General features: G+C 40.2%; 1 protein-coding gene and 3 non-coding genes across 5 annotated transcripts in view; 3 read left to right on the top strand and 1 right to left on the bottom strand.

Moving 5' to 3' along the window:
- LOC146475456 (uncharacterized) overlaps positions 1-26,939 on the top strand; it is a 186,597-nt gene that overhangs the window by 25,864 nt on the left and 133,794 nt on the right. For both annotated transcript variants that reach the window (XM_085115884.1, XM_085115885.1), the window contains 19 exons: positions 148-470; positions 964-1,105; positions 2,052-2,377; positions 3,077-3,218; positions 4,752-5,056; positions 5,867-6,005; positions 7,265-7,590; positions 8,657-8,798; positions 9,960-10,282; positions 11,437-11,578; positions 12,708-13,033; positions 13,996-14,137; positions 15,224-15,546; positions 15,950-16,094; positions 17,251-17,579; positions 18,424-18,565; positions 19,971-20,293; positions 21,069-21,210; positions 23,701-24,026. In XM_085115884.1, coding sequence (XP_084972010.1) covers positions 148-470; positions 964-1,105; positions 2,052-2,377; positions 3,077-3,218; positions 4,752-5,056; positions 5,867-6,005; positions 7,265-7,590; positions 8,657-8,798; positions 9,960-10,282; positions 11,437-11,578; positions 12,708-13,033; positions 13,996-14,137; positions 15,224-15,546; positions 15,950-16,094; positions 17,251-17,579; positions 18,424-18,565; positions 19,971-20,293; positions 21,069-21,210; positions 23,701-24,026 — 4,508 coding nt within the window. The remainder of the gene's footprint in view (positions 1-147; positions 471-963; positions 1,106-2,051; positions 2,378-3,076; positions 3,219-4,751; positions 5,057-5,866; positions 6,006-7,264; positions 7,591-8,656; positions 8,799-9,959; positions 10,283-11,436; positions 11,579-12,707; positions 13,034-13,995; positions 14,138-15,223; positions 15,547-15,949; positions 16,095-17,250; positions 17,580-18,423; positions 18,566-19,970; positions 20,294-21,068; positions 21,211-23,700; positions 24,027-26,939) is intronic.
- Positions 2,708-2,793, bottom strand: Trnam-cau (transfer RNA methionine (anticodon CAU)). Its single transcript is given in 2 exon segments — positions 2,708-2,743; positions 2,757-2,793. It is a non-coding gene; the product is annotated as a tRNA-Met (tRNA).
- On the top strand, positions 9,753-9,838 carry Trnam-cau (transfer RNA methionine (anticodon CAU)). The gene is given in 2 exon segments: positions 9,753-9,789; positions 9,803-9,838. It is a non-coding gene; the product is annotated as a tRNA-Met (tRNA).
- On the top strand, positions 25,168-25,253 carry Trnam-cau (transfer RNA methionine (anticodon CAU)). Its single transcript is given in 2 exon segments — positions 25,168-25,204; positions 25,218-25,253. It is a non-coding gene; the product is annotated as a tRNA-Met (tRNA).

Genomic DNA, 26,939 nt, shown 5'->3' on the forward strand with positions numbered 1-26,939 from the left:
TGAAAAAGAATTTACTTCCTGAAACGTTAAATTTGGCTTTTTGAACTCGATTACATTGCCTCGATAAAGAGAGCTATAATGTCAATTAATAATGTTGAACACCAACCACGTCTTTCATGACAATAAATAAATTATTGTTATATTTAGATCGTTGTGACATGCCACTTGGTCTGGAGGACATGCGCGTTCCCAATCCCATGTTACGTGCCTCGTCATACCAGAACTACTACTGCAGACCGGGCAGCGGAAGACTCAACGGGCGCAGAGCAGGCCGGCAGGGAGGGGCCTGGTGCGCAAAGAGGCGAGACAGACGCCAGTGGCTGCAGGTGGATTTTGGCGCGCTTACAAGAGTGACACGTATCGCTACTCAGGGAAGACAGAATTCCGTGCAGTGGGTGAAAACCTATTATCTTTCGTACAGCAAGAATGGATATAGGTTTATACCTTACAAAGAGAATGGCCGAACTAAGGTTAGTTAAGGGCTGTTTACATAGAGGGGGCAAGATCCTGGAAGGCGGAACAACTTTTCGTTTGGTTTAGATGCAGAAATTTCGGTAGGGGTGATTACCAAGTGAAGAAGGAAAGCAAGACGAAATTGTCGGCCTTTAGCAGCTGAAAGCCTGGCCGCCGCCTGTTTGTTTTTTCTTTTTTTTCTCCCTAGTTCAAAGACCTTCCTAGCACTAGGATCTTCCTATCTTTCAGCTAGGAAGATCCTAGCGCTAGGGCCAAGTACAACCGTTTATATGTAAACTGAATACCGAAAACATAATAGCGCTAGGTTGATCCTAGAGGGCGGATCACCCTAACGCTAGGATTTTCTTCCTTCCATCTAAACAGCCCCAGTTGTTCAACTGAAGTAGAATTATTATGCAGTTTTGATTTCTTGAAAACCATTCCAGTCCTTTCAAAAGGTTTTGATGTCCTAGTTCCTTATATTTTTTTGGCAAATTCTTTCCATTGCAGTTGTTCAGAGGAAACTTTGATCAGCACATTGTGGTACGCCACAGACTTCGTCGTACAATCACAGGACGCTATTTCAGATTCCATCCGGTCACGTGGTACAGCTGGATATCAATGAGAGTAGAGCTATATGGCTGTGTTGTTGGTGAGTGTGAATCTGTTGCGCCTGAAGCGGCTCTGGTTGATTTGGCTTAAGATGTACCAGTAGAACACTTTTCCAAGTTGGATGAAATGAAATTATTGAAGTGGCGCTCTCCTGCAAGTCGAATAACTCGAAAAAATTTCTGAGTCACGACCTTTCGACTCTCGTTGGGGGAGCTTGGATGGCGTAGTAGTGAGAGCACTCGTCTCCCACCAATGTGGCTCGGGTTCGATTCCCGGACTCGGCGGCATATGTGGATTGAGTTTGTTATTGGTTCTCGTCCTTGCTCCGAGAGGTTTTTCTCCGAGTACTTCGGTTTTACCCTCTCCTCAAAAACCAACATTTCCAAATTCCAATTCGATCTGGACTCTGAAGGCCACAGGTTTGTTAGTCGTAACAGACTGTTAAGTGTCACCCTTGTTAAACAAAGTTCATTGATTGATTGTTTGACTGATTGATTTTAGAATATTTGCTACTTATTCGGCTTCAGAACGCCCCTGTATTTGTTTTTGTTTCATTTCATCCAAGTCGCCATTCCACTTATCTTATCTTTATTTCAGTAGTGTGTTGTTGACACTACTGAGTTAAACCTAGTGGTATTGAGGAAGTAAAATATATGAATTACATATATTAGAACTGCAGATGAAAGAATGCATAAATGCGAGACCATCGATGTTATGTATGCGACTTAAGCAACTGCCAGAAGAAAAAATGAAAAAAAATTCAGGCTTGAGCGGGATTCGAAATCATGATCTCTGGTACGCCGGTGCATTGCTCTACCAACTGAGCTATCAAGCCAACTGGGAGCTGGTCATTAAGTGAATAGTAGTATTATTGTCTTGACTACGATTCCCCCTTACCTAGTGGTTTAGAGCATCCAGCCGTTACCTGGCAGGAAATGTGTTCTACTTTTATTTTTCTATTAATGCTTGTTCCTTTTTGATTTTAGGCGCCCGATGCAACAAGCCTCTTGGAATGCAAAATGGCCGTATTCGCTCGTCACAACTGAGCACCTCCTCCAGCTGGGACCGTAATCACGGCCCTAGCAACGGCAGACTTCATCTGCGCCGGGCTGGCGCGAGAGTTGGAGCCTGGGTCGCGCGACATAACACTCGTCTCCAGTGGTATCAGGCGAACTTTGGTCGCCCCACAAGGGTGGTGAAGATCGCTACTCAAGGACGACAAGATTCCCGTCAGTGGGTGACTCAGTATTATTTGACCTTTAGCCAAGACGGAGTGCACTTCGCGGAATATGAGCAAAACAGTAATAGAAAGGTATGTAATTTATCAAACACGAGGAAGAATGTTTCATCCGATTTTCAATCATCCAGAAGTGGTTTGAAAAACAAGACGCAGTGGAGTTTGCTTTTTAACCAACTTCGAGGTGTTTGGACATCGAATGAAGCCTGTCAAGCCATTAGTAATTTTTGGAGAAATTCAAAGCAAAAAGTTCACCAAATTTTATGATAATTAAGATCACTCTTCCAAACCTCCTTCACGGTAGTGATTTCCTTTGTTTGGTCTTGATGAATAATTAATGCTTTGAGAATGTACGATAACAGTTGTTAACACTGTTTTCGGTAAAAAAAGAAAGAAAACTAACCGTGCCCCGTGTGAGGATCGAACTCATGACCTTCAGATTTCTACTTTGGATTATGAGACTGACGCGCTGCCTACTGCGCTAACGAGGCACTTGTGATTTTTGTTGCTTAGTTTTTAGTTGTCTCTGTGTTGTCGCGGGGTTTGTTAGGCTTATGTAATACTAAGTTATGAATTATATTTGCATGTGACTGAAAAATTAACAATTATTTCCATTCCAATCTAACTCGAACCAATCCTAAGGGTTTCCAGTCTTCGGTTTTACAGGAAGCAAAAAATGTCACATTTTAAACTATTTTCATAGAAGCACGAAAAGAACACTTTTAAAGGAGAAGGGATATTTAAGTAACGTTGTTGCGTTGTTTTTTCTCTCAGTACTTTCCAGCAAACAGGGATCAAAACAGCATTGTTCGTCATCGATTGTTTCCACGAATCAAATGTCAGTATATTGAAATCCATCCATGGAGTTGGTACTCACACATCTCGATGAGAGTGGAATTCTACGGTTGCGCTGAAGGTAAGACGAACATCAAAGGCTTTGCCGGGACACCCTTATAAGCAAAGGTTTGGTAATACATAGGCAAGTAATAATCAACGATCAAATCGAACGACGTTTCTGAGTGGTCTAGAAACCATTTTCAAGTTCAAAATGATTAGAATATACTGTAAGACTCAATTATTTGCATAACATTACATAATTATTTATCATGTAAATCTTCAGCGAACTATTTCTGACATTTTTTATTTTAATAATTTTGAACTTGAAAATGGTGCCATGGCGACTCCGAAACGTCCTTCGATTTTATCGTTGTTTTTTAATGGCTTATGTATTAAAATTTTGGACGTATATAAATTTGGACGAACAATTTTCGGCCTCGATTTTGGTAACGACGGACAAAAGTTGGACATACTTAGTTTATGAAAAGATAGTGAACAGGAAAAAGATTAGTTTCAGTCCAAATTTTGACCCGTGTTGGAATTTTGAAAATTGGCAAGATTTGCTTTTGAATAAAATACGTGTATTCGGTATCGTTTTAAAGTTTATTTAAACTCTTAGGCCTGTTCCAAACGTCGTGCTACTGCCGTGCCGAACTTAAATCAATTTGACCCGGCAGTGGCACGGCAGTGGTTTCAAACGTCGAATTTAATTCAGTCGCGCCGAATTCTAAAATATAGAAATGCGTAGAACGAGCAAATTATCCCAAAATAAATAAAAATAATTTATGAATTTAGTTCGGCACGGCAATAACACGCTATTTGAAACCAAGTCGCGCTACTGCCGTGCGGCACGACAGGGCCCGCCGTGCTATTGCCGTGCCAAATAGTCAGCCTGCCGAACTAAATGGTTTCAAACGTCGTGCTACTGCCGTGTTTAAGTCGAATTAAATTCTTGAATTTAGTTCGGCACGGCAGTAGTGCGACGTTTGGAACTGCAATAGGCGATTTCCGAGTTGCATTGAACCTCATTACGAAAGCGAGGTTAAGTGCAAAGCTTTTCATATCAAAATTAGTTTTGTTTGCATACGAATGAAATCTTATTTTCACAATAAAACTAAGCACGAAACCTCGGTTTCATAATGAGGTTCAAAACAACTCGAAATGGCCTATTGTTCTGACGTGGTCCCATCCCCTAAATAGGCTATTCCCGAGTTGTTGTGAACCTCATTATGAAAGCGAGGCTAAGTGCAGAGCTTTACATATGAAAATTAATTTTTGTTTGCATACGAATGAAAACTAATTTTCATAATAAAAACATTCGCAGCGGAGTCCGGTTGAGACTAATTTGCATACAACCATTGCAAAAGCTTTCAAAAATATCGCAACAAACAGCTTCTGTAATTACTTAAGAAGTTTGGCGATAAAAAGTTAAGCTAACTTTCCGAATATGAACGCGATTCAAACAGATGAAAACAGCTTCCTGAACTCTCCGACGGTATTTGAAAAAGTTGGGCAAACGATTTCAAAGTGCTTCTCATCCACGCGCGCATGCGCCAGAGTTGACATAGTCCTTTTAAATTAAACTCGCCTTCTCATTTCACTCTGTATTCAGATCGCTGTGTGATGCCCCTCGGTTTGGAGGATAAACGAGTGCCAAGCGGTCAACTATCCGCCTCAACTTACTACAACTATTACTTGTCCCCCAAGTACGGGCGGCTCAATGGCCTCTATTCATGGAGCGTGCGCAGTAATCGCGCGGGACAGTGGTACCAAGTGGACTTTGTTGAGTTGATGCGTGTAAAAGGCGTGGCCACTCAGGGACGGCAGAATGCCAATCAGTGGGTGAGGAGCTATACAGTCAGTTACAGTGTGGATGGAATGAGCTATAGACCTTACAGACAAGGGCGAGGAGTCAAGGTAAATGTACTCTTTGGCGTGCCGCTATTGGCTAGTATTTTTGCTATCAATAAGGGTGGAAAAGAATCCATAAAAGTTGGACAGAGTTTCAGGGTAGTCTACATCACGCATGATCAGAATTTCCTCTGTGTATTAAATGTCAGGTATTTGAATGGAATCTTGAACATTTCTCTGAAAATCTTTCCCAAAAACACGCATTAACTGAAAAAAAAAAATACTTGGGAAGCAATTGTTTTTTTGAAATACTTTATGCTGTAATGTAAAGAACACTGGACCAAGCCGGTTTTTCATTAACCTGTAACTTACAGTCGACTCCCTATAACTCGAACCAATTTTCCTTTCCCTTCAGGTCATTTTTTTTTATATAATTTTACCCTCGATAACTCGAACTCCCCATAACTGGAACTGTTTTCAATTTCCCTTTAATTTCCCTTCAAGGTTCGAGTTTTCGGGAGTCGACTGTACTTAGATTGTTCTGTAAAAAATTCTTTCACATAACTTCTAGCAATTGTCAAGCGTAAAATTTTTTTGCACAAATACCAAACAAAGCACAATTTTATGAAATAAAGGTATTGTCAGGTTTTGCTACGTGATCCGACATTACATTAAAATTAAAAAAAAAAAAGAAAAAAAAAAAGAAAGATAGAGAGAAAAGAAGATGTCGCCCGATAAAGGACTTGAACCCATGACCCTCAGATTAAAAGTCTGTTGCTCCACCGACTGAGCTAATGGGGCAACTTACGCCTTTTTCCCGCCGTCTTTTCTTAGCCACTCTTGTCTTCTAAACTAACCAGATACATTTGTTCGTAGATCTTCGATGCAAATACCGACCGCCATTCTATCGTGTATCACCAGTTTACCAGGCCTTTCACGGCCGTAGACGTACGAATTTATCCAAGGACCTGGTACGGCTGGATTTCCATGAGGGCTGAGATTTATGGTTGTTCAGGTATTGAATGTACAGAAAAAAAATTAAAAAGCAAGAATTACCGCAGCTGAGTATTGCCCAATAGTTTTCACGAGACTGGTCGCATTTTGCTGTCGATGTGACTTGTTTATTTCTGACATTTGAATAAAACTATACATAAAGGTGTTTGGTTTATCAACAGAGTTGATAACTAAAGGTAAATTGGCCACTGTGAAGAGATTCGAGTGCTGACGTTGCTAGCGTTAGCCCTTCGTCAGAGCGAATCGAATCTCTTTATGGTGGCCAACTCTCCTTTTCTTATTAACTCTATTGATAAAACAAACATTCGTTTCTACTCCCCACCGACCTAGCACCACAGTTTCTTTAGAAACTGACCCCCTCATCCATTTGTACATACCAATCACTGCGATAAATCTTGTTGGCTTTCAAGAAGATTCAACACATTACAAAAGATACGGTTCAACGAAACTCGTTTGGGTGGATAGTTACGGGTACGAGAATTGACCCAACTTTCATTTCAGTAGGCAGTCGCATTACCTTTAGCATACGCGTAGTAGAGTCGTCTTTGTGTGATCACCGCCTTTTTGTCGCTTAGGAGTAGAATGCAAGCAGTCTTTGTTTTGCTCGAAAATCCGCGAGGAAGAACATGAAAAACTGAGCGAGCACGATATTTGAGGGGCGAAGTCGCGAGTTGCGCGATCGTGCTCGCTCAGTTTTTTGCGTCCTTCTCCGCGGATTTTCGAGCAAAAGAGAGACTGCTCGCGGTCTTGCTTAGAATCAACGGATAGTGTGCAGATGCCTATAACATACCATTACGTTTGCCCAAAGATGATTGCATGCAGCCATCGATTAAGGGCGGTGCCTCCTAAAACAGAAGTATTTTTGCACAGTCTATGACTATGCGGGAAAAACAGATCGCAGTATAGGCTACTTAAATCCAGAAAGAAAATTGGGGGTAGCAGGGCAGTTTTTAGAGATAATTAAGCAACAGTTATTCTAAAAAGCACTGAAATACAAAGCAATGTATGGCTGTTTTTTTTTTTCAAATTGAAGCTTTATTATCTCTGAAAAATGCCTGGTTACCCCCAATTTTCTTGTTGGATACCAAGAGCACCTGCTAAGTTCTGCTTTCTACGCATAGTTTTAAACCGCGCAAAATATACCTGTATTAGTAGGCACCATCCATAAGAAACCCGAGTATCTCGAGATGCGTAGAACGTATGACAGTTACAAAAGTAGGTACCGTCCTTAATTTAATACATTTTGACGCATTTTCTCAGCTGCTCCATGTAACAAGCCACTAGGATTATCAAACCGCCGTCTTCCAAATAGCCGAATTACCGCTTCATCGGAGGTTAATCAATATCACGCCGCCAGGCTTGGAAGACTGGGACAAGTTAAGCGCGGCAGGTACATAGGGGCCTGGTGCGCACGCCACAACAATCACTACCAGTGGTTAAAGGTGGACTTTGGTCGACCAATGAAAATCACCCAAGTAGCCACGCAAGGACGGCAGGATTATGGCCAATGGGTGAAGTCGTTCTATCTGTCGTCAAGTCTGGATAATGTACATTGGGCAATGTACAGGTTTAAGAGTGGAAATAAGGTGACCAATTGACAATTATTCCACGAGCGCGCGTTGGATATGAGATGATAGATAGTCAACAAGGCGCCGAGTTGGCTATAATCGTCTCATATCCAACAAGCGTGAGTGGAATAATCGTTTTATTAAAAAAAAATCAAGAAATATTGCTAGATCTTGCTGATTCGCTTTGCAAAAAACAACCAGAAGGCAATTTGATGATCTCTATTTCTTGGGCATGGTATAATGATTTATATACCATAGCCGCTAAGCCAATCAAATCTCTGGAATTGTATTATACAATGATACAGTTTTTAATAATATAGGTAATAATTAATAAATTTAATAATAATATTCATAATAATTTTAATAATTCAGTCGCAGTTTTTTGTGGTGAGTTAGCGTGAGGCAAATACAAGAGAGAGTTTAAAATTTCTCAAAATATTTATGTTTTGATTTATGTCTACCTTTCCAATCCTCATGAGCCCACGTTTCTATTTTTGTTAAAAAAGCACAGTTTCTCCTCATCATACGGGGGCGCGGCAGCTCCCGAATGCAAAATAACCAGTACGGTTCAGTGAATTACAGTAGACCAACTTAGAAAAGTCTGTATGTTAGAGCGGATTTCAGTCGAGTGTCGTGACACCAAGACCAAAGCAATAGTCCATTTCCGAGTTGCCTTGAACCTCATTATGAAAGTGAAGCTACGTGCAAAGTTTTTATTAATGAAAATGAGTTTTCATTAATAAGTGAAAACAAAACTTATTTTCATATGAAAGGCTTTGTACTAAGCCTCGCTTTCATAATGAGGTGATGAGGTGTAACCGTGTAACCGGCGTTGAGCCTGGGAAAAGGCGTGCGACCAGGCCATGATTGGTTCAATGTGTTTTTGTTTTTCGTTAGTTGAGAAAGTGGCGGGAGTTTTTCTAACTTACAGACCGTTGAAAAGCAAAACTAAAGCAGACGCGAATTACTTTCGACACTCGATCGAAAACCGCTCTGGTGTTTAAAGATTACAGTTTATTACTTTTCATAACAAAAATGCGGATGCATTGACGCTTATAAATTTTTTTTTTTTTTTAATTCGCAGCTTTTCCAAGCCAATCGCGATCAAAACAGCATTGTGAGAAACGCCATCACCCCTCCAATATTTGCGAGATTTGTCAAACTTAATCCACGTGGTTGGTACAGACACTTATGCATGAGGGTCGAATATTATGGATGTGTTGCTGGTAAGTTATTTCTTATTTCTCGGGATTGATGAGCGGGGCGACCTGTCGACAGGGAAGAAGATAGTTTCGTTGATGAGGAAAGATTGCGTGACGAGCCAAAAGAGCTCCTGTGAGCGAGGCTATGAAGTACAGGCCGAAAGAAATCCAGGGGGACAGAACCAGCCCTCGCTTCTCCGCACTCTTTATCATTGCTTCATTCTCTTTTTTCCCTTTGTTAAAGAGCAACGCGGCATGTCTCCTACATAATGATTTTCCCCCTTGTCCTGTCGTCTCAAAAATGTTGCTGTTTACCCTTCCTTTTTCCTGATACAGTCCACTCCCGATAACTCGAACCTTCGAGGGAATTTTTTAAAAAGTTCGAGTTATCAGGAGTTCAAGTTATCGAGGGTAAAATTATATAGAAAATGACCTGAAAGGAAAGGAAAATTGGTTGGAGTTAGCGAGGGTAAAATTATATAGAAGATGACCTGAAAGGAAAGGAAAATTGGTTCGAGTTAGCGAGGGTTCGAGTTATCGGGAATCGACTGTACTATCTTACGCAACACCCAGTCGACGTTTTATTTAATTTTTATTTAGTATTCTGTATGAAACTTTGTCCTGTCGTTTTGTAAAACTTCTTTCAACGAAATTTTCCAAACTAACAAATCTAAAAGAAGTGTTAAGCCTGGTTTTCACTAGCGACGCAAGCAAAGACGCAAGTATAAGAATGCTAATTTCACTGTGAAAACGGCCTCGACGCAAGCACAAGCACAAGGATCAACATTTTTCCTTTTCTTGTGCTTAGGCTTGTGCTTGCGTCGCAAAACTGTTTGTAATACCGTATTAGTAGTGATAAAGAAAGCAAATCCCATTCGTAAAACATTTTGTACTTAAAAAAATATAACAGAATGAAACGTCTGTTTTCGCCAATATGACTCGTTTTGAAATTATTTTTTGAAATACTTACCTATCAGTGCCTCGTTAGCGCAGTAGGCAGCGCGTCAGTCTCATAATCCAACGTAGAAATCTGAAGGTCGTGAGTTCGATCCTCACACGGGGCATCTTTTTGGACTTTTTGGTACCAAGATTTACGTGGAGGTACCACACAACTATAAGCAGTAGTTGCACGGTTCAAAAAGTATTTTTCTAAGTTGTGACCTTTTATTCATTTTATTTATTCAGATCGCTGCGACGTCCCTCTTGGATTTCAAGATGGCCGCGTCACCCGCGCAATGTTCACCGCCTCCTCCATGTACAACCATTACTATGGTCCCTGGAGCGCCAGGCTTCAGGCACAGAATCGAGGCCAAACCAGAGGAGGCTGGGTTGCTAAGTACCGGAACAGGAACCAATGGTTGCAGATTGACTTGGGCGTGGCCACAAGAGTGAAGAGAATCGCCACTCAGGCTCGATATGATGCTAACCAGTGGGTCAAGTCATACACCTTGTCTTATAGTAACAATGGAGTCAGGTTCATTCCACACAGATACGGAAGAAGAGTTAAGGTAATGCTTTGTCAGTCGGTCAGTCATTAAGTCAGTCGGTCGGTCAGTCAGTCAGTCAGTCATTAAGTCAGTCGGTGGGTCGGTCAGTCAGTCAGCCAGTTAGTTCAGTCGGTCGATTGGCATTCAGGCATTCAAAAGGTTAATCATTTGGACAGTAACTCAGTCAGTCGGCCGATCAGTCGGTCGGTCAGTTCGTCAGGCAGCAAGCCAACCAACCAGCCAGACAATCAGCCAGTCATTCACGAGCCGTCCTACAGTCAGGTTCATTCCATACAGATACGGGAGAAGAGTTTTAAGGTAATGTTTGGTCGGTTGGTTAGTCAGTCAGTTGGTCGGTCAGTAAGTCAGTCAGCCAGCCAGGCAGTCGGTCGGTCGGTCGGTCAGTTAATCAGCCAGCCAGCCAGCCAGCCAGCGAAGTCAGTCAGCCAGCCAGCCAGCCAGTCAGTCGGTCGGTCGGTTAGTCAGTAAGTCAGTCAGCCAGCCAGGCAGTCTGTCGATCGGTCGTTGGGTCGGTCGGTCGGTCGATCAGTCAGTCAGCCAGTCAGTCAGTCAGTCAGTCAGTCAGTCAGTCAGTCAGTCAGTCAGTCAGTCAGTCAGTCAGCCAGCCATTCGGTTAGAAGTTTATCATCTTACTGAAATCTTTGTGACATTCCTGTGTACACAGTGACGTTAACTCGCATACACAATAATGACAAAATAATATACAACATAGAACACAAAATTAAATCGGTTTGCAAGTGTTTCACTCGTCGTTGCTGTTTATCTAACAAGAGCCGTCTTTTCATTTTCTCTATACAGGCTAGTTTTTGGGAGACGGCGTGGCCTAGTGGTTAGGGGACGTGTAATCTGGAGGCCCCAGGATCAAGTCCCGCTCCAAGGCCAGGCTTTGTAAATAGCCAACTGATTTGCCTCCCACCAGTTGGGATTTTTAACAATGTTATTTTCAGTTTGTATAACTATTTCACTGATTTATAGTGTCCCCAATTAGCACTACAGCGCTAAATACTTCGACACTTAAATAAAGTCATTTATTTATTTATTTATTTATTTATTTATTTTTAATCAGTTTACGAGTTTGTTGTAGGCGTCATTAACTGGCATTCTAATCAAAACATGTATTAATTTTGTGATACTTTTGAAATATTTTTTGTTAGACTTTCCAAGGTAACTATGAGCGATACTTTGTGGTAGAGCACAGGCTCCGCCCCACCATAAAAGCTCGTTACATTCGTATTCACCCAAAGACCTGGTACAGCTGGATTGCCATGAGAGTGGAGTTGTATGGCTGCAGACTGGGTAAGAGTTCATATTTGATTTACATTAATAGAACAGTTTTCAGTAGGCCATTTCCGAGTTGCTTTGAACTTCACTATGAAAGCGAGGCTAAGTGCAAAGTTTTTATTGCGAAAATTATTTTCTTTTTATATTCAAACAAAACTAATTTTCACATGAAAAGTTCTGCACTTAGCCTCGCTTTCATAATGAGGTTTACAGCAACTCGGAAATGGCCTATTGCCCTTTCCTGAGTTCAAATGGAGATCAGGGACGAGTTGTTCAATTTTTATTTAATTAGAAATCGGAGTCCGTCGCAAAAATATCATATTAAGGAAGTAGTCAGTTTAACAAAGTTTGAGGTTCTGCCGTTAGACTGCAATCGTGTAGAAGGCTTTCAAAAATCGGTAAAATTAGAGACTTGGTATGGATTTGTGGGAAGCCATCTCAGAATTTGAGACATTTGCATGCAATTTGGGCCACCTTTGACAGGTTCACAGCCTGGTTACTACGCAATGAAACATAACCAAACTTGCTAAAGTTACTATTTTTATGTGGTCTTTCTGGCGATGCGGTTCAATTTCTTCAAATGAGGCAATTTGAACAACGTGTGTAAACTAGGGCCCAGTCCCTTTACGAACTTCGGAACGAGCAATTACAGTCGATTAAAGCCACGCTTTAATTTGCCGCAAAAGTTACAGTGCCGCCAAACATATCACCGTTGCCGTGGTTACACTCGCGACTTTGCCTCTCGTTGTTTTGCATTTGATCGGCCAGTTAAAACGAAACAACAACAACAACAATCTTTCTTTATTCGTGCCCAGAAATTATACAGTGTTACATTAATACAAGAAAGAAAAATTACCAAAGAAGAGGGCACAGCCACTTAGAAATAGCAAGCTAATCGAGCTAAGTGGCTGGGCCAAGCGCAAAAATTTGCAAATACCCTACATTAAAATAGAACTAAGGACACGATTTACCATTCACACACACACGCACACACAAAAATAACAATAAGCAAGGGGAAGTGCACACGCAAAAACTGGAAAATAAAGTACATCAATGAGCCAGTCAAAAAGTCGTGAGAAAGATGCCAGAAGTATTTTCCAAGTAGCAATGGCTTATTAAATTGTACCATTTTCATCGTCAACAGGAGTTCTCTGTAACCGACCAATGGGAATGCAGACCGGTCGAATCAAGAACTACCAGATTACTTCAGCATCCGAATGGGATAAGTACCATGGGGCTTTGCTGGCGCGGCTCAACCGAAGACAACGGGGAAGCTACAAGGGGGCGTGGACTGCCAAATACAACAATCACTACCAGTGGCTACAAGTCGATTTTCGACGAGCAGCGAAGATTATAAAAATTTCCACACAGGGACGGCAGGACGCACGCCAATGGGTCACGCAATATTATGTCACGCGGAGTCTCGATGCTGTGCATTTCATGCATTACAAGGAACGGAACAATATTAAGGTATGAAGGAAATTCCTTAACAGAAGATTAGAGGCGCTTTTTTGTGAGGGTCATCATGGAAATGAATAAATGAACGAACTAAAAAGAACACAAGAAACTTTATTTTGTGGGCAGTTACTGTCTTCAACAATATACGAATTTAGCTTGAAGAAATAAATCTATTTTTACCACTAAAAAGGCAAATTAAATGGGTGTTCAGCGTATCAGCGTATAAGCTTAGTCAGCGTATAAGTGTCTAAGGAAGATTAGAACGTCACTCCACATACATGTAGTTGTTTTGACTTTTATTTTAAAGAAAAAAGTAAAAGATTATGGAGGTTTATTTAATGACTTAAGGTGGCTCTATACCATTTCTTCTTTGGGTTTAACTATAGTTTCGAGTACCCAAACCCTTATGCTTTGCTAAAAACACCATTACAACTGGTAAACCGCGTTTCCATAGAAACCAGCGGATGATAAAGCTGTTGTTTCCTTCACACCTAGCTAGTTTCAAAACGGGTTTGTCCGAATTTCGCGCGCTAAAATTTCGCCATTTTTTGTCTAAAGAAGAGAGAAATTTCCAAAGTATCTCCTCGTAAAGTCACAGCAAATTCTGTACATAAGTTTGACCAATTTCGGTAATTTTTGCCATTTATTGCAGCTGTCCATGTATAATTCTCCTTAAGATTTATTGGAGTTCAAATTCCAGCTAAATTCTAACATTGAGCCAATTTTCAGAAAAATTCACCGTTGGAAACTCGTTAAAATAGCCTTACTTTTCAGTCTAAAACTGGCCTTGTTTCGCGCGCCAACATAATGAAAATGCCCGTATCGGTTAGAAAACTGCTCGCGCTCGCGCCAGTTTAGTAGCCAGTCGCCGCGCGCCATATAACTGTATTGAGTCACCTTAAAGTTGTCTTTTCTGAGAAAATATTCTGCTATGCTTCTCCTCTTATTTTCCCCCTTGCTGTTTTCTCTTGTAGTACTTCACCGCTAACCGCGACCAAAACACCGTTGTTACCAACTCTTTTGTTCCCATATTACGGTGCCGATACATTCGAGTTCATCCCAGAGGGTGGTACAGTCACATATCAATGAGAGTGGAGCTTTACGGATGCCTCACAGGTGCGATATATAGAGGGTATTACTCGGCGGCGCGAAGATATGAATTTTATATTCAAGTGGTAAAAACAATATTTTACGAACGAGGGCAGCGTATGAGTAAACTATTGTTTTTAACACGCAAAAAGAAAATTCATATCTTCAAGCCCCCGTGTAATTTTCTTTTTATTAAATAGACAAATCTATCGCTCGCCATTTTTCACTGACTGTTCGCATAAGCAACCGTGAAAAAGCGGGAAATGACGTCATCAATATCCTTACTTGTGAGGATATTGAAAATATGCCACTCGGGTCCCGCATGTAGTTTCGTATGAATTTTACTTTTTGTGTATTTTCCAGTAAAACACTCGTGTCTATATAATAAGTAGTTCTATTAGTCTTCAGTAATCTAAAGATAAACACTGTTTAAAAGGACAGTGTCACTTATTTTTAGTGTCACTTTGAATAGCCAAAAAACATATTTGTATGGATGTAAACGTCAAAGTAATGGTTCAGTTTTATTAACAATAACCCTAATAGTGAAAAAAAAACTAGTATCATTCATCTTTAGATGCGGATGGCTAGGATGGAAATGGATTGCAACTTGAAAAAATTGGCCAATGTTTTTCACGTTTCTCCTATGTTTCTTGAAAAAATGGTTAAAAAGTGATTATGTTATTTTTGCTCGGGGAAATCGTTTCATATCTTCTTCCCGGTGCTGTCAGAGCAATTTCATGAATGCAGCACGACTTCTTTTTATCTCTAACTCATTCATAGTATTTGACAATTTTTCAATTCTTTATTGTATAAATTTCAACTCGTGTACGTGTGGTTGGGAATCCTTCTGCGATAGAGGGCCAGACTGCTAACATCTTGAATTTTGCGAACAGAACTTTGGGCGTGATGCTCAACGAGTTTGCCTATAAATTCTGAAGGTCTCTGAAGAGTCTTTTGGCCGAGACGAAACGCCGCGTCAGACTAGCCACGAACATTTCACAAGTATTTAAGTAGTTTCGTTTTTAAAATGGAAGATGCTTGGCTTTATTGTAAGACCTTTACCAAGTATTGAAGCCGCACACAGCAAATTCTGACTCTGTTCTTTTTGTTAAGATCGATGTGTCATGCCTATGGGTATGGAAGACCGACGAATCCTGTCGGGTCATCTTCGGGCCTCGTCGTCGTACAACTACAAATACGGACCTGACCGAGCGCGTCTGAACATCTACGCTGGCCACGGACGAACAGGAGCCTGGGTAGCAAGGCATCGCAACACTTATCAGTGGCTACAGATTGACTTGAGGCAGATAAGTGTCATCAAAGGTATCGCTACACAGGGACGCAGAGAGGCTCATCAGTATGTTAGAAGTTACCAACTTTCATACAGTCGTCTGGGAGCGCGGTTCAAAGCTTATGTGGCTTATGGAAGAGTTAAGGTAAGGAACGCTTTTGAACTTGTTCATTGTAGCAGTTTCGAATGACCTGTAGTAAATTGTTTTGAAAATACTGTAAAGTGCAAAAACAGATGGACTTAAGGTAACTGAGATTAAAAAAAACAAACAAACAAATAAAAAAAAAACAAAACAAAACAAAACAAAAATACTACCACCCAGGACGGAGAAAAGCCCATCAATACTCAAGAAAAGAATATTGAAATTTTTCATTTTACAAAACTAGGAAAAAAAATCCTAGTTAAATTAAATTTTCAGATACAATAAATGATTAAGTTATTAATTAATTAAATTATTAATTTATTTATCTTTGCGCATATTGTCCTGAAAGTGCAAAAAATAGCGATTGTAGTTATGTTTCATTTATTTGTTATATTCCTTATTTTAGCTTTTCCGAGGCAATTACGACATTTATCACACAGTTGGTCACAAGATCATGCCAGCGATAAGGGCGCAGTTCATCCGTATTCTCCCAAAATCGTGGTATAGTTACATTGCTATGCGCATTGAACTTTATGGATGTCGTCTTCGAGGTAAGTCTTGCATTGATATGGTTGTTGTTCTATGGCATTCAGGGTTTAGTTTGTGAGGCAAATTTAGTTCCCCTGTTAGTGTTGGTTGCTTCTTTTCTGGCTTGTGAAAATAAGTGAAGTATAGTTCTGTGAACGAAATATGGGCCTCTCACTACTCCTGGATAAAGAGCTTTTGTATATTTAATACAATCAATTCACTGCGCGACCATGAGACAATGCAGCTATTCACCCACCCCATGTCGTTTGGTGTCCCACTTTACATTTTCCGCCACTAGATCCCCATTAGGTGATAAAATGTCATTACCGACAATTTGTCGATTGTCTCCGATTTAAGGGCGAACGGCACACAATTGAAGAGTCCCTTTAAACGAGAAACAAAAGCCCTATTGTCTTCTAAAACGCCAACCATAACAATAGGCAAAGTTTGATACGTTCTTCGGCAGAGCATTTCAGGATGAAAATGAAAGAGCGTGTTAAACTGGTTGTGTTCCCTAATAATACAAAATAATACATTCTGTTTTGTTATAATGATATAAGAAAAGGGTTTTTGTGTATAACTTTAATAGATGTAGAATCATTGTTCAGTTTCAAATTGGTCGATATTGAAAAGTGATTTAACTATTTCGAAAAACAATTAATCATTTGACACTTTTCCACCCTAAATTACTTCACAACTATCATTCTTATTACCTTGAAAATGAAGTCATTATCACTTCGAAACGTCGAATTTTTTCCGCTTATTTTTTATTATTGATTTAATTATAAGAATATATGGGATCGTATGAAACTAACTATTACCTAATTAACCTACAAGAGAAATGCACAAAATACATCAAATGGATAATCAGACTTAAAGGTAAAAGTATGACAATGCAAAATGTACTTATGTAATTTTTATGCACTAGTAAATCTGAATTCCCTACGTGTGGGATCAGATTGCACCTTTCTGTAAAATTGCTTAAAACTACAGGAGTCTTTAAAATAATCTGAGACAAAATTCCATAACACAGTGCCTCTATAACGAATAGAGTTTTTCATAAAATAGGTGGAAAATCATGGAACAACGGCCTTTTTATATCCTCTCAAGTTCAAGTCATACGGACTGTTGCGCTATACAGCTAAATCTGAAATTATGATATATTTTTATTTATTGTAGGACGATTTTACGACAAGCCCATTGGCCTACAGAACAATCGCATCAAGAACGCCGCCATTACAGCCTCGTCTCAGTGGGCTAGCAAACACGCTTCCTGGTTGGCAAGACTTCATCGTCCGCGCCGGGGGCGGCTGATGGGGGCCTGGACCGCCCGCCATAACAACTACAACCAATGGCTGCAAGTTGATATGGGAAGGTCAATGAAGGTGACGGGTATTGCGACTCAAGGCCGACAAGACGCTAACCAGTGGGTAACGGCGTATTATGTGTATTACAGTTCGGATGGAGTCAGCTTCGCTAAAGTGAAGCATTGGTGGAATTACATAAAGGTACGGTGTTGAACTGTGTCAGTAGTGTGTCAGTCCCGTAGGTCTGACTTAGAGGGCATTGCCTCCATTTTCTATTGCGCATGTGTTCTACGTATATCCGGATGGTCTGAGTAACTCAGTTTTCTTAGTGAAATTGCCTACTAAAGCCGCCGTTACACGTTGAAACTTTTAGCTGAAACTTGGGTGCAACGGCGCTGCGAAACAAGTTTCACGAAGTGGTGTTACACAGTGAAAGTCTTGTTTTTTCACCACTGCGATCGTTGCAAGTCGTTGCAGAAGTAGAAAGCGGTTCTAATTTTCGTGAAACTTGTCTCACAAAGGAAGTTCGAAAAAGTTTCACGAAACCGACCATGTTGCACGATGCAACGCCTGCTTCTTTCGTAGCGCTATGCACACAAGTTTCAGCTAAAAGTTTCAACGTGTAACGGCGGCTTAAAGGTATTTTTGTGCGATTTATGACTATGCGGGAAATTAAGTAGATCTTAGCAAGGGTTATAATATCGAAAAAGAAAATAAGGTGTAACGTAACAACGCATTTTTAAAGATAATTAAGCTTCAATTTGAAAAAGAAATTAAAAAATGCCATACATTTTTGTGTCAATGAGATTCAAACCTTACTTTCCTTGTTCATCTAGCAATACTGAGTCCTGCTAGCTGAGTGCATATTTCTGTCCAACTCAAATGTTACAGCCACTAAAATTTTGTCGGTAATGTCCATGAGATAGGTGGTGTCTTCGATAATCCCCACTCCCCCCCTGCCACCACCCCAAACAAAGTGGGTCCTCTTCGAACTAACTTGTTATGACCAGTTTCCTAATCGCTAGCTGGATGAATTGTTTTTCAGACATTCCAAGGCAACCGTGATCGTACGTCGGTCCAAACCCACCCAATCGATCCACCAATCTATGGCCGATATGTTCGAATCAACCCACGCGGTTGGAAAACGCGTATCTCTATGCGACTGGAACTGTATGGTGGACAGTGGAGTAAGTTATTAATTATAAGGAAAAGAAATCTTACACTGAGAATATGAAAAACTTGATTATTTTTCAACCGAAGTCGTTTGCATGGACAATTCTCAAACTCAACGAAATAATTCAAAAGCCAAAGACGAAGGAAATCATGCTCCGTGACGTGTTTGGATATCTGATGAAAAACTCCTCGTATTTGCAGCCTTAATTTCGCCTTCAAAATCAGTTTGTTTGAGAAGTTCTATCAAACACTCGTCACAGTGTTTCATGTAATATATCAAAAACTTCGAAGTTCGTCAAAAATACTTCGCTACGCGTCGTATTTTCAACTCTCTTCTCGGTGTTTGATATGTGATGAAACACTGTGTCTTGTGTTTGATATATTACGTCAAAGCTTCAGTGTCCTCTTATGCTACCAGTGCCCAGTTCTCTTCATGAAAAACGCTTACAGTACATCATGTAGTATATCAAACACGAGGAAAGTGTTTCATCCGATTTCTCAACACCGAGAAGTAGGTTGAAGTAACGAGGCACATACGAGTTATTTTTAACCATCTTAATAATTCTTGGACAAATTTAAAGCAAAAAAATCATCAAAGTTTATGATGATTAAGATCACATTTGTAAACCTCCTTGAATAGACCCTACTCCAAAATGGCTACCACTTCAATATTCTTTTATTCGGATTCAAATTAGCCCTTGCCTCATTCTTAAGCTCAAAAATCAAAATAATATTTTACTTTGAACGAGGCAAGAAGGACTTATTTGAATGCAAACAAAAGAAAAATAAAATGAAAGCCATTTTGGAATAAAGTTTATAGTAGTGATTTCCTTGTTTTCTCTTCATGAATTATTTTAAAATAAATTCAAGGAGGTAATTTAACATAACACAAGTCCAAGAAGAATCTTACTCACAAGTTTGTTTTTATAGATAAAATTGTTGTAAGCCTTGGGTTTCCTCAATTGAAATACTTGGTTTGATTGACGTGAAGGACAGAAAATGGCCAGACTCAGGCGATTTAATTCTAGTACCAGGCGTGTTGCATAGAATGAACTGGGCATTGTACAGAACGATGTTTATCAATGGACTTTTTACGGGAGGGGAGGGACAAATATTTCTAGATGCCTTATTTGGCGGAGTCTGGATATAATCGTTGATTAGCCGCTCCAAGATATACTTCACCATCGATTACCCTTTAACCCCTAATACCAAAGAACAAATTCTCCTATCTTGTCCCCATATTTTTCTTAGAAAAGCACTATGAAGAAGTTATGAAAATATCGAGAAAAATTCATCTTGGGTGAAAATATCCTTAATTCTCATGACCTCAACGGTTAAATAAGCATTGATATTACAAGGAGAATATCTGATGCTGATCACTGTTAGGACTTAAATGGTTATCACATCCGTTCATTTTAGACCGTTGTGACATGCCACTGGGTGTCGAGGACGGTCGTGTTCCAGATCCTCTCATGCGCGCTTCCTCCTCTCAGAGCTATTATTGCCGACCGTTTAACGCCAGGCTCAACAGGCGACGGTATGGCCGGCAGGGCGGGGCCTGGTGCGCAAAGAGGCAAGACAGACGCCAGTGGCTGCAGATTGATTTTGGCGCGCTTACCAGAGTGACACGTGTTGCTACTCAGGGAAGACAGAACTCCGCGCAGTGGGTGACAAGTTACTATATATCGTACAGCAGAAACGGGTACAAGGTTATTCCTTACAGGGAAGGCAGGCGAACCAAGGTAAAAATCTTATTCTTGTGTTTTTGTCCTCTTATCCTCCCTCATGTACAGTCAACTCTCACCTTGCGGACACCTCGCTATTACGGACACTCCGATAATACGGACAGCAGCTAAATCCCCAGCAAAAATAAATGTATTAAGGACACTAACTCGCGGTCCCGAGGCTGTCCGTAATAAAGGGAGTTGACTGTATGTAAGGCATCTCTTCTTTTGTTTACGTAGCCGTTTGTGCATTCTGGCCCCAGTTGTTCAAAGAACGGATAACTTTATCCACTGGATAAGTCGCTATCCAGCAGAGCAAACGTACATGTACTCCAACCAATGCTTTTGGCAAGTTTTCCACGCAATCCCATTCTTAAATTTGACATATTGTTCTACTCTATTCACAAATTACAGGACTATGGGGGAAAATCTTGCACAAATTTTATCTGCCGGATAGCGAACTATCCGGTGGATAAAATTATCCACCCTTTGAACGACTGGGGCCTGATGATTAAACTTAATATTTTTTCCTTTTTTTCAATAGCATTTTTTTTTTCATTTAATAGCATTTCCTCTCTTCATCGGATGACGAAAATTGAACGAAATCGGTCTTATTTACAATCGCCGATATCCTTTCTCGGTGTCGAAGTATTTAACATTTATACCCTTTCATGAAGATAACAAGTTTTTTCCCAGAATTGTAGTGTTCGTCTTCTTCTTTCAACTTCTCAGTTCCTTATGGACCATAAATCGTTGGAGAAACGTTTAACCGATATGAATGTTTTGTCCTCAGATATTCCAGGGTAATTACGATCAATACATCATCGCACGTCACAAGCTGGCCAAACATATAACTGCCCGATATTTCAGGGTACACCCGGTCACGTGGTACAGTTGGATCTCAATGCGGGTGGAATTTTACGGTTGTATTGTCGGTAGGTACAAGTCAGTTTCTTTAGAAATACAGCAAAACCTCAACTTAACGAAGAGCCAAGGGACTAGGGAAATTGGTTGGTTATATTGAGTTTCTGTTCCATACATTTTTGAAAGTAGGGCTGAAGAATATCGTTCCTTATTCCGAGGAATTTGTTATATAGAGGTACGTTAAATCGAGGTTCCACAGTAGAAGTTTGCTTGGAGAGAGCAAGGGAAGTTTGGTTTACCTGGCGGTTAAAATAAAGTGAAGGCGAACGGGAATAGTTTTGTAATCTTTTCATTCATACAGGTAAACTAGCAAAAATCTTTTTCGTAAACTTTTTTGTCTGTTTGTGTCCGTGAATAAAATCCCGCAGTGAGTCGGGCCAGTCAAATTTAAGGTAACGTGTCGTAATTTCCTTTGGCGGGTTCTAACTGTTAAGTGTAGATGAAATCCTAAAGTGTGACCATTCAAGTGAAAGCTACTGAGCAGTACTTTCCTGTGGTGCTGTTTATTATACTGTACAAGGTGGTTCTAACTTTTAAGTCTGTGGATGAAATCCTAAAGTGTGACCATTCAAGTGAAAGCTACTGAGCAGTACTTTCCTGTGGTGCTGTTTATTATACTGTACAAGGTGATTCTAACTTTTGAGTCTGTGGGTGAAATCCTTAAGTGTGACCATTCAAATGAAAGCTACTGAGCAGTACTTTCCTGTGGTGCTGTTTATTCTGCTGTACAAAGTGTTTCTATCTGTTTTTAAGTGTAGATGAAATCCTAAAGTGTGACCATTCACGTGGAAGCGACTGAGCAGTGCTTTGCTATGATTATGCTACATAAGTAGGTTTCAACTGTTACGTGTGTGGAAAAAATACTAAAGTATGATCATTTAACCGAAAGCTATTCAGCAGAAAGTTGCTAACTGTGTTGTTTGTTAGGTGTTTTACAAAACGTTATTTGGAAATTTTTTCTTTTAAGTTTGATTTTGGGAAGAAAAAAATATAGGCTGGTTTTCACTTGGGCATAAGCATAAGCGTAAAGACAAGCAGTGAAAACACTAGCTACATAAGCATAAGGAAAGATGCATGCGCAGAAAACAATTTCTTGACGGAATTCTCAATACCAGCTCCGCTCGATGTTAAACAAGATGGCGGACGAAACGGTTGACTGCCTTGTGCTTGTGCAAATTTCGCCCCCTTTCTCATAAGCATAAAGCATAAACATAATCACAAACGCCCCTTAAGTGAGTGAGAACATCTGCGACATAAGAACAAGAAGAACGAACGTATTAAGTGCTCAGGGCTCCTATAGATAGCAGGGCGCTTTTAAGCTCCTGACGGAACTACCCTGAGCTTTAAAACTTAATAAAGGTGCTTGTCTGTCTGTCAACGAACATGTTCGTTCTTCTTCTTCTCCCACTTACTTTTTTTTTACAACAACAACAATTTATTATTACTTAAGAAACGTTTGTGATTATGCTTATGTTTATGCTTATGCTTATGTCCTATTGAAAACCAGGCTTACATTGCTTCAAGTGAAAGCTACTGAGCAGTACTTTCCTGTGGTGCTGTTTATTATACTGTACAAGGTGATTCTAACTTTTGAGTCTGTGGGTGAAATCCTTAAGTGTGACCATTCAAATGAAAGCTACTGAGCAGTACTTTCCTGTGGTGCTGTTTATTCTGCTGTACAAAGTGTTTCTATCTGTTTTTAAGTGTAGATGAAATCCTAAAGTGTGACCATTCACGTGGAAGCGACTGAGCAGTGCTTTGCTATGATTATGCTACATAAGTAGGTTTCAACTGTTACGTGTGTGGAAAAAATACTAAAGTATGATCATTTAACCGAAAGCTATTCAGCAGAAAGTTGCTAACTGTGTTGTTTGTTAGGTGTTTTACAAAACGTTATTTGGAAATTTTTTCTTTTAAGTTTGATTTTGGGAAGAAAAAAATATAGGCTGGTTTTCACTTGGGCATAAGCATAAGCGTAAAGACAAGCAGTGAAAACACTAGCTACATAAGCATAAGGAAAGATGCATGCGCAGAAAACAATTTCTTGACGGAATTCTCAATACCAGCTCCGCTTGATGTTAAACAAGATGGCGGACGAAACGGTTGACTGCCTTGTGCTTGTGCAAATTTCGCCCCCTTTCTCATAAGCATAAAGCATAAACATAATCACAAACGCCCCTTAAGTGAGTGAGAACATCTGCGACATAAGAACAAGAAGAACGAACGTATTAAGTGCTCAGGGCTCCTATAGATAGCAGGGCGCTTTTAAGCTCCTGACGGAACTACCCTGAGCTTTAAAACTTAATAAAGGTGCTTGTCTGTCTGTCAACGAACATGTTCGTTCTTCTTCTTCTCCCACTTACTTTTTTTTTACAACAACAACAATTTATTATTACTTAAGAAACGTTTGTGATTATGCTTATGTTTATGCTTATGCTTATGTCCTATTGAAAACCAGGCTTACATTGCCATGGCCTTATTTTATTTTTTACACTTTTAAGGACCAAGATGCAACAAACCTCTTGGAATGCAAAATGGCCGCATTCGTGCAGCACAGCTGAGCACCTCCTCCAGCTGGGACCGTAATCACGGCCCTAGCAACGGCAGACTTCATCTTCGCCGGGTTGGCGCGAGAAGTGGAGCCTGGTGCGCTCGGCATAACAACCGTCTCCAGTGGTATCAGGCTGACTTTGGTCGCCCCACACGGGTGGTGAAGATCGCTACTCAAGGACGACAAGATTTCCGCCAGTGGGTGACTCAGTATTATTTGTCGTACAGTCAAGACGGGATACACTTTGCCGAATTCAAAGAAAACAGCAATCGAAAGGTAATGGCTGCCTAGATCTATCTTATTCGATAGCTTGATGTGTAATATATTTTTGCTGGATGAGCAATGAAAAGAAACGACTTAATGATATTCTAATATTGCTTGGGCTCTATATTAATTTCTCGATCAGAGTTTTTGCATTCGACGTTAGGAGAACGTATACTGTTCGTGTCGCTTCTTTCTGGGTGCTGTGCGATTTCAAGGTTTGGGTGCCATCTTGGACTGGCTGACCATTTGCCTCGATTTCATGCGAGGGCTTTGAATCCGGCTGGCTAAGTGAAGTCCTGCGGGTTGACTCGCTTCGGTCTGGATGCAATGACATCGAATGCACTTTACTAATCCATGATTATTACTAGTTTTAATGAATTTTACTCAGCACAATAAGAACACATTACAGTCTCATACAAAATTTGCACATACTTGCTATTTGGTTAAACTCCCTACATATCTATTCTTATAATAAACTGAGGTGAGCTTTCCATACCGAAAGGAATTTGTTCATTTGACCCTTGGAATTTAGTATGTTTCTTTGCACAATGGGCTTGTTCTTGAAAAAATCAAAAAAACTGAACGAGGTTAGGAGTTTTTTTGCTCAAATCATTTTCAAAATATATGTCGTTTCCCAAGGAGAATGAAGAAGTTGAACATGTGGCTTTTTTTGTCCGCGCTGCAGGATTATAACCATATAGTATACTTAGAACGTCCACTGTATGGCAGTCACAAGCATAAGCACAATTCAGTTCCATTTTTCCCTACCTCAGCCTCGCGTATCAATAGATAAAACGATTGAATTTCTCAGTATGTCACTCGACTAAATGTAAATATTACTTCCAGGAAATTGAAATCATGTGGAAGTTAATTCATATTTATAATAATAATGATTACTGTTATTACTAAAAGTCATTTTTGGATGTCGTCGTCAATTTTACATTGAAGCATGATATAATATATGCATTACAAGGGAACTTTCTACCACTGACGTATCATTAAATTATACTCATTGTCCTTTTGAAGTTTGGAGAAGTCATTGAAATTCTTTTCAAGAGGGTTTCGCTCTTCACTTTCCTCTTTTCAGTAAGAATAGTTTTCGTTAATTTGCCTCACATTTTTAAAATGTCTTTTGAAAAGTTAGCTTATCAGTGCCTCGTTAGCGCAGTAGGCAGCGCGTCAGTCTCATAATCCAAGGCAGAAATCTGAAGGTCGTGAGTTCGATCCTCACACGGGGCACGATTTTTTTACTCTTTTATTTTAAGACGACCACTGAGGTGCTTTTTCTCCCTGGCTGATCCTTAATTACGTTCCTTATAAGCAAACTTTAACTATGTGCAAGACAGGCAAGACTTCCATTTTTTCAAAGTTTGCGAAACTCAGTCAGTTTGCGAAACTTAGTCTCTACTTTAATCACGACCAGATTTTTGATATCTCTATAAAATTTTCCTTATAGAGGAAGCAGTAGGCAGCGCGGGCGTAAGACGTCCGCAGTTACAACCTCTTCCTCGACAAATCTTCCTTTGTTTCTGAAAGTTTGCAGTTAGGGAGTTTTCAGTCCAGTCGACATCTTTGAGGCGGGTCTTTTTTCTTGATAATATGCATTGAAGAGGGACAAATATCCTTTTAAAATCATTATATTCCATGAAGAGTGACCGTTTTATTTCGTATTCCCCCGCAAGAAGTCAGTATGTTTTTTAATCCGCGGCGATAGCTTTCAACGAATGACAGGCAAATGATTGGATTTACAGCAGCTGAAAAATAGAATAGGACGTCCGCAATTATTGAAAACGAATGAATGAAGGCACAAGATGTTGTCCAGTTGTTTACGTAATACAAAAGAGCTTGGGGAACAACACAAATGTAGAACGTTATCATAATAACGAAGCACATTTGCACAGCACGTTTTTGTTTCCTCAAAGAGCGTCGTTGCATGTTTGGTGTGACTTGAATTAAAGCTTTTCTGCGCCGTTTTAAGGCAATCGCTATTGCGGTGTACAGTAAGCTCGTTAGAATTAAAGGGGCGATGATATTAAAAGCCAGTTGTAGCAGAAAATACGCAATAACTGCTTTTTCGTTAGGAAACACCGACATTGTGTTTACAGGTGTACAGAACAGTTTATTGTCATAGCGAGATAGCGCCAATGTAGCAACCAAAGGAGAGTTAAACAACACTGCTATGATCCAAGACGAAGTGATGGCTGTTACGCGACTAGCAGTGGCAATAAGACCGATCTTCATTGGGAACAGTATAGCCACAAATCTATCGACTGCTATCCACACCAGGCTCTGAACTGAAATCAGAAAGGAAACTTGTTTTGTCAAGGAATGAAACTTGCACAGAACCAAACCTATGATTCCACCAACGCGCCAATGCCACGAACCCGTCGCAATCCCTGTTATTTCAACTGGAATAACACTTACTGAAAAAAGTACATCTGAAACAGCCATATTCACGATGAAAAAGTTCACTGTCTTGCGTAACTCTTTGCGTTTATAGACCATGGTAATAATGAAAACGTTTCCAAGAAGACTTGTGAGCAAAATTAAAGAGTACACTGATAACTTGGTTATTTTCTCAGCGGCCGAAACATTGAAGGAACATGGAGAATTTTGGAAGCTTGCCTTAGTTTCGTTGTGTGTTCCAAGTAGCGTTGTGTTAGAAAATGACATGATGTCTCTTAATCCTCAGTTCTTAACCGAACGATTAGTTCAGTTCGACGCAGTCCAAAACACAGGCAGAGCTGGCCCAAAGCTTTGAAGAACCTGAATTGTCGAAAGCAGATGGCTATCAAATGACGATGTCTCCAATGGCTGTTGAAGTTATTGCGTTCGACGTAGGAAGAACGCTTCCTAATACGGATTTGAGTCGAGATTTTATGGGACTTGTCGTCGATGGATTGGTCAATGGATATTGGGACGAAT

This window comes from Pavona decussata, unplaced genomic scaffold (assembly GCF_977016875.1).
Source record: "Pavona decussata unplaced genomic scaffold, jaPavDecu1.1 SCAFFOLD_84, whole genome shotgun sequence".
Classification (NCBI taxonomy): Eukaryota; Metazoa; Cnidaria; class Anthozoa; order Scleractinia; family Agariciidae; genus Pavona; species Pavona decussata.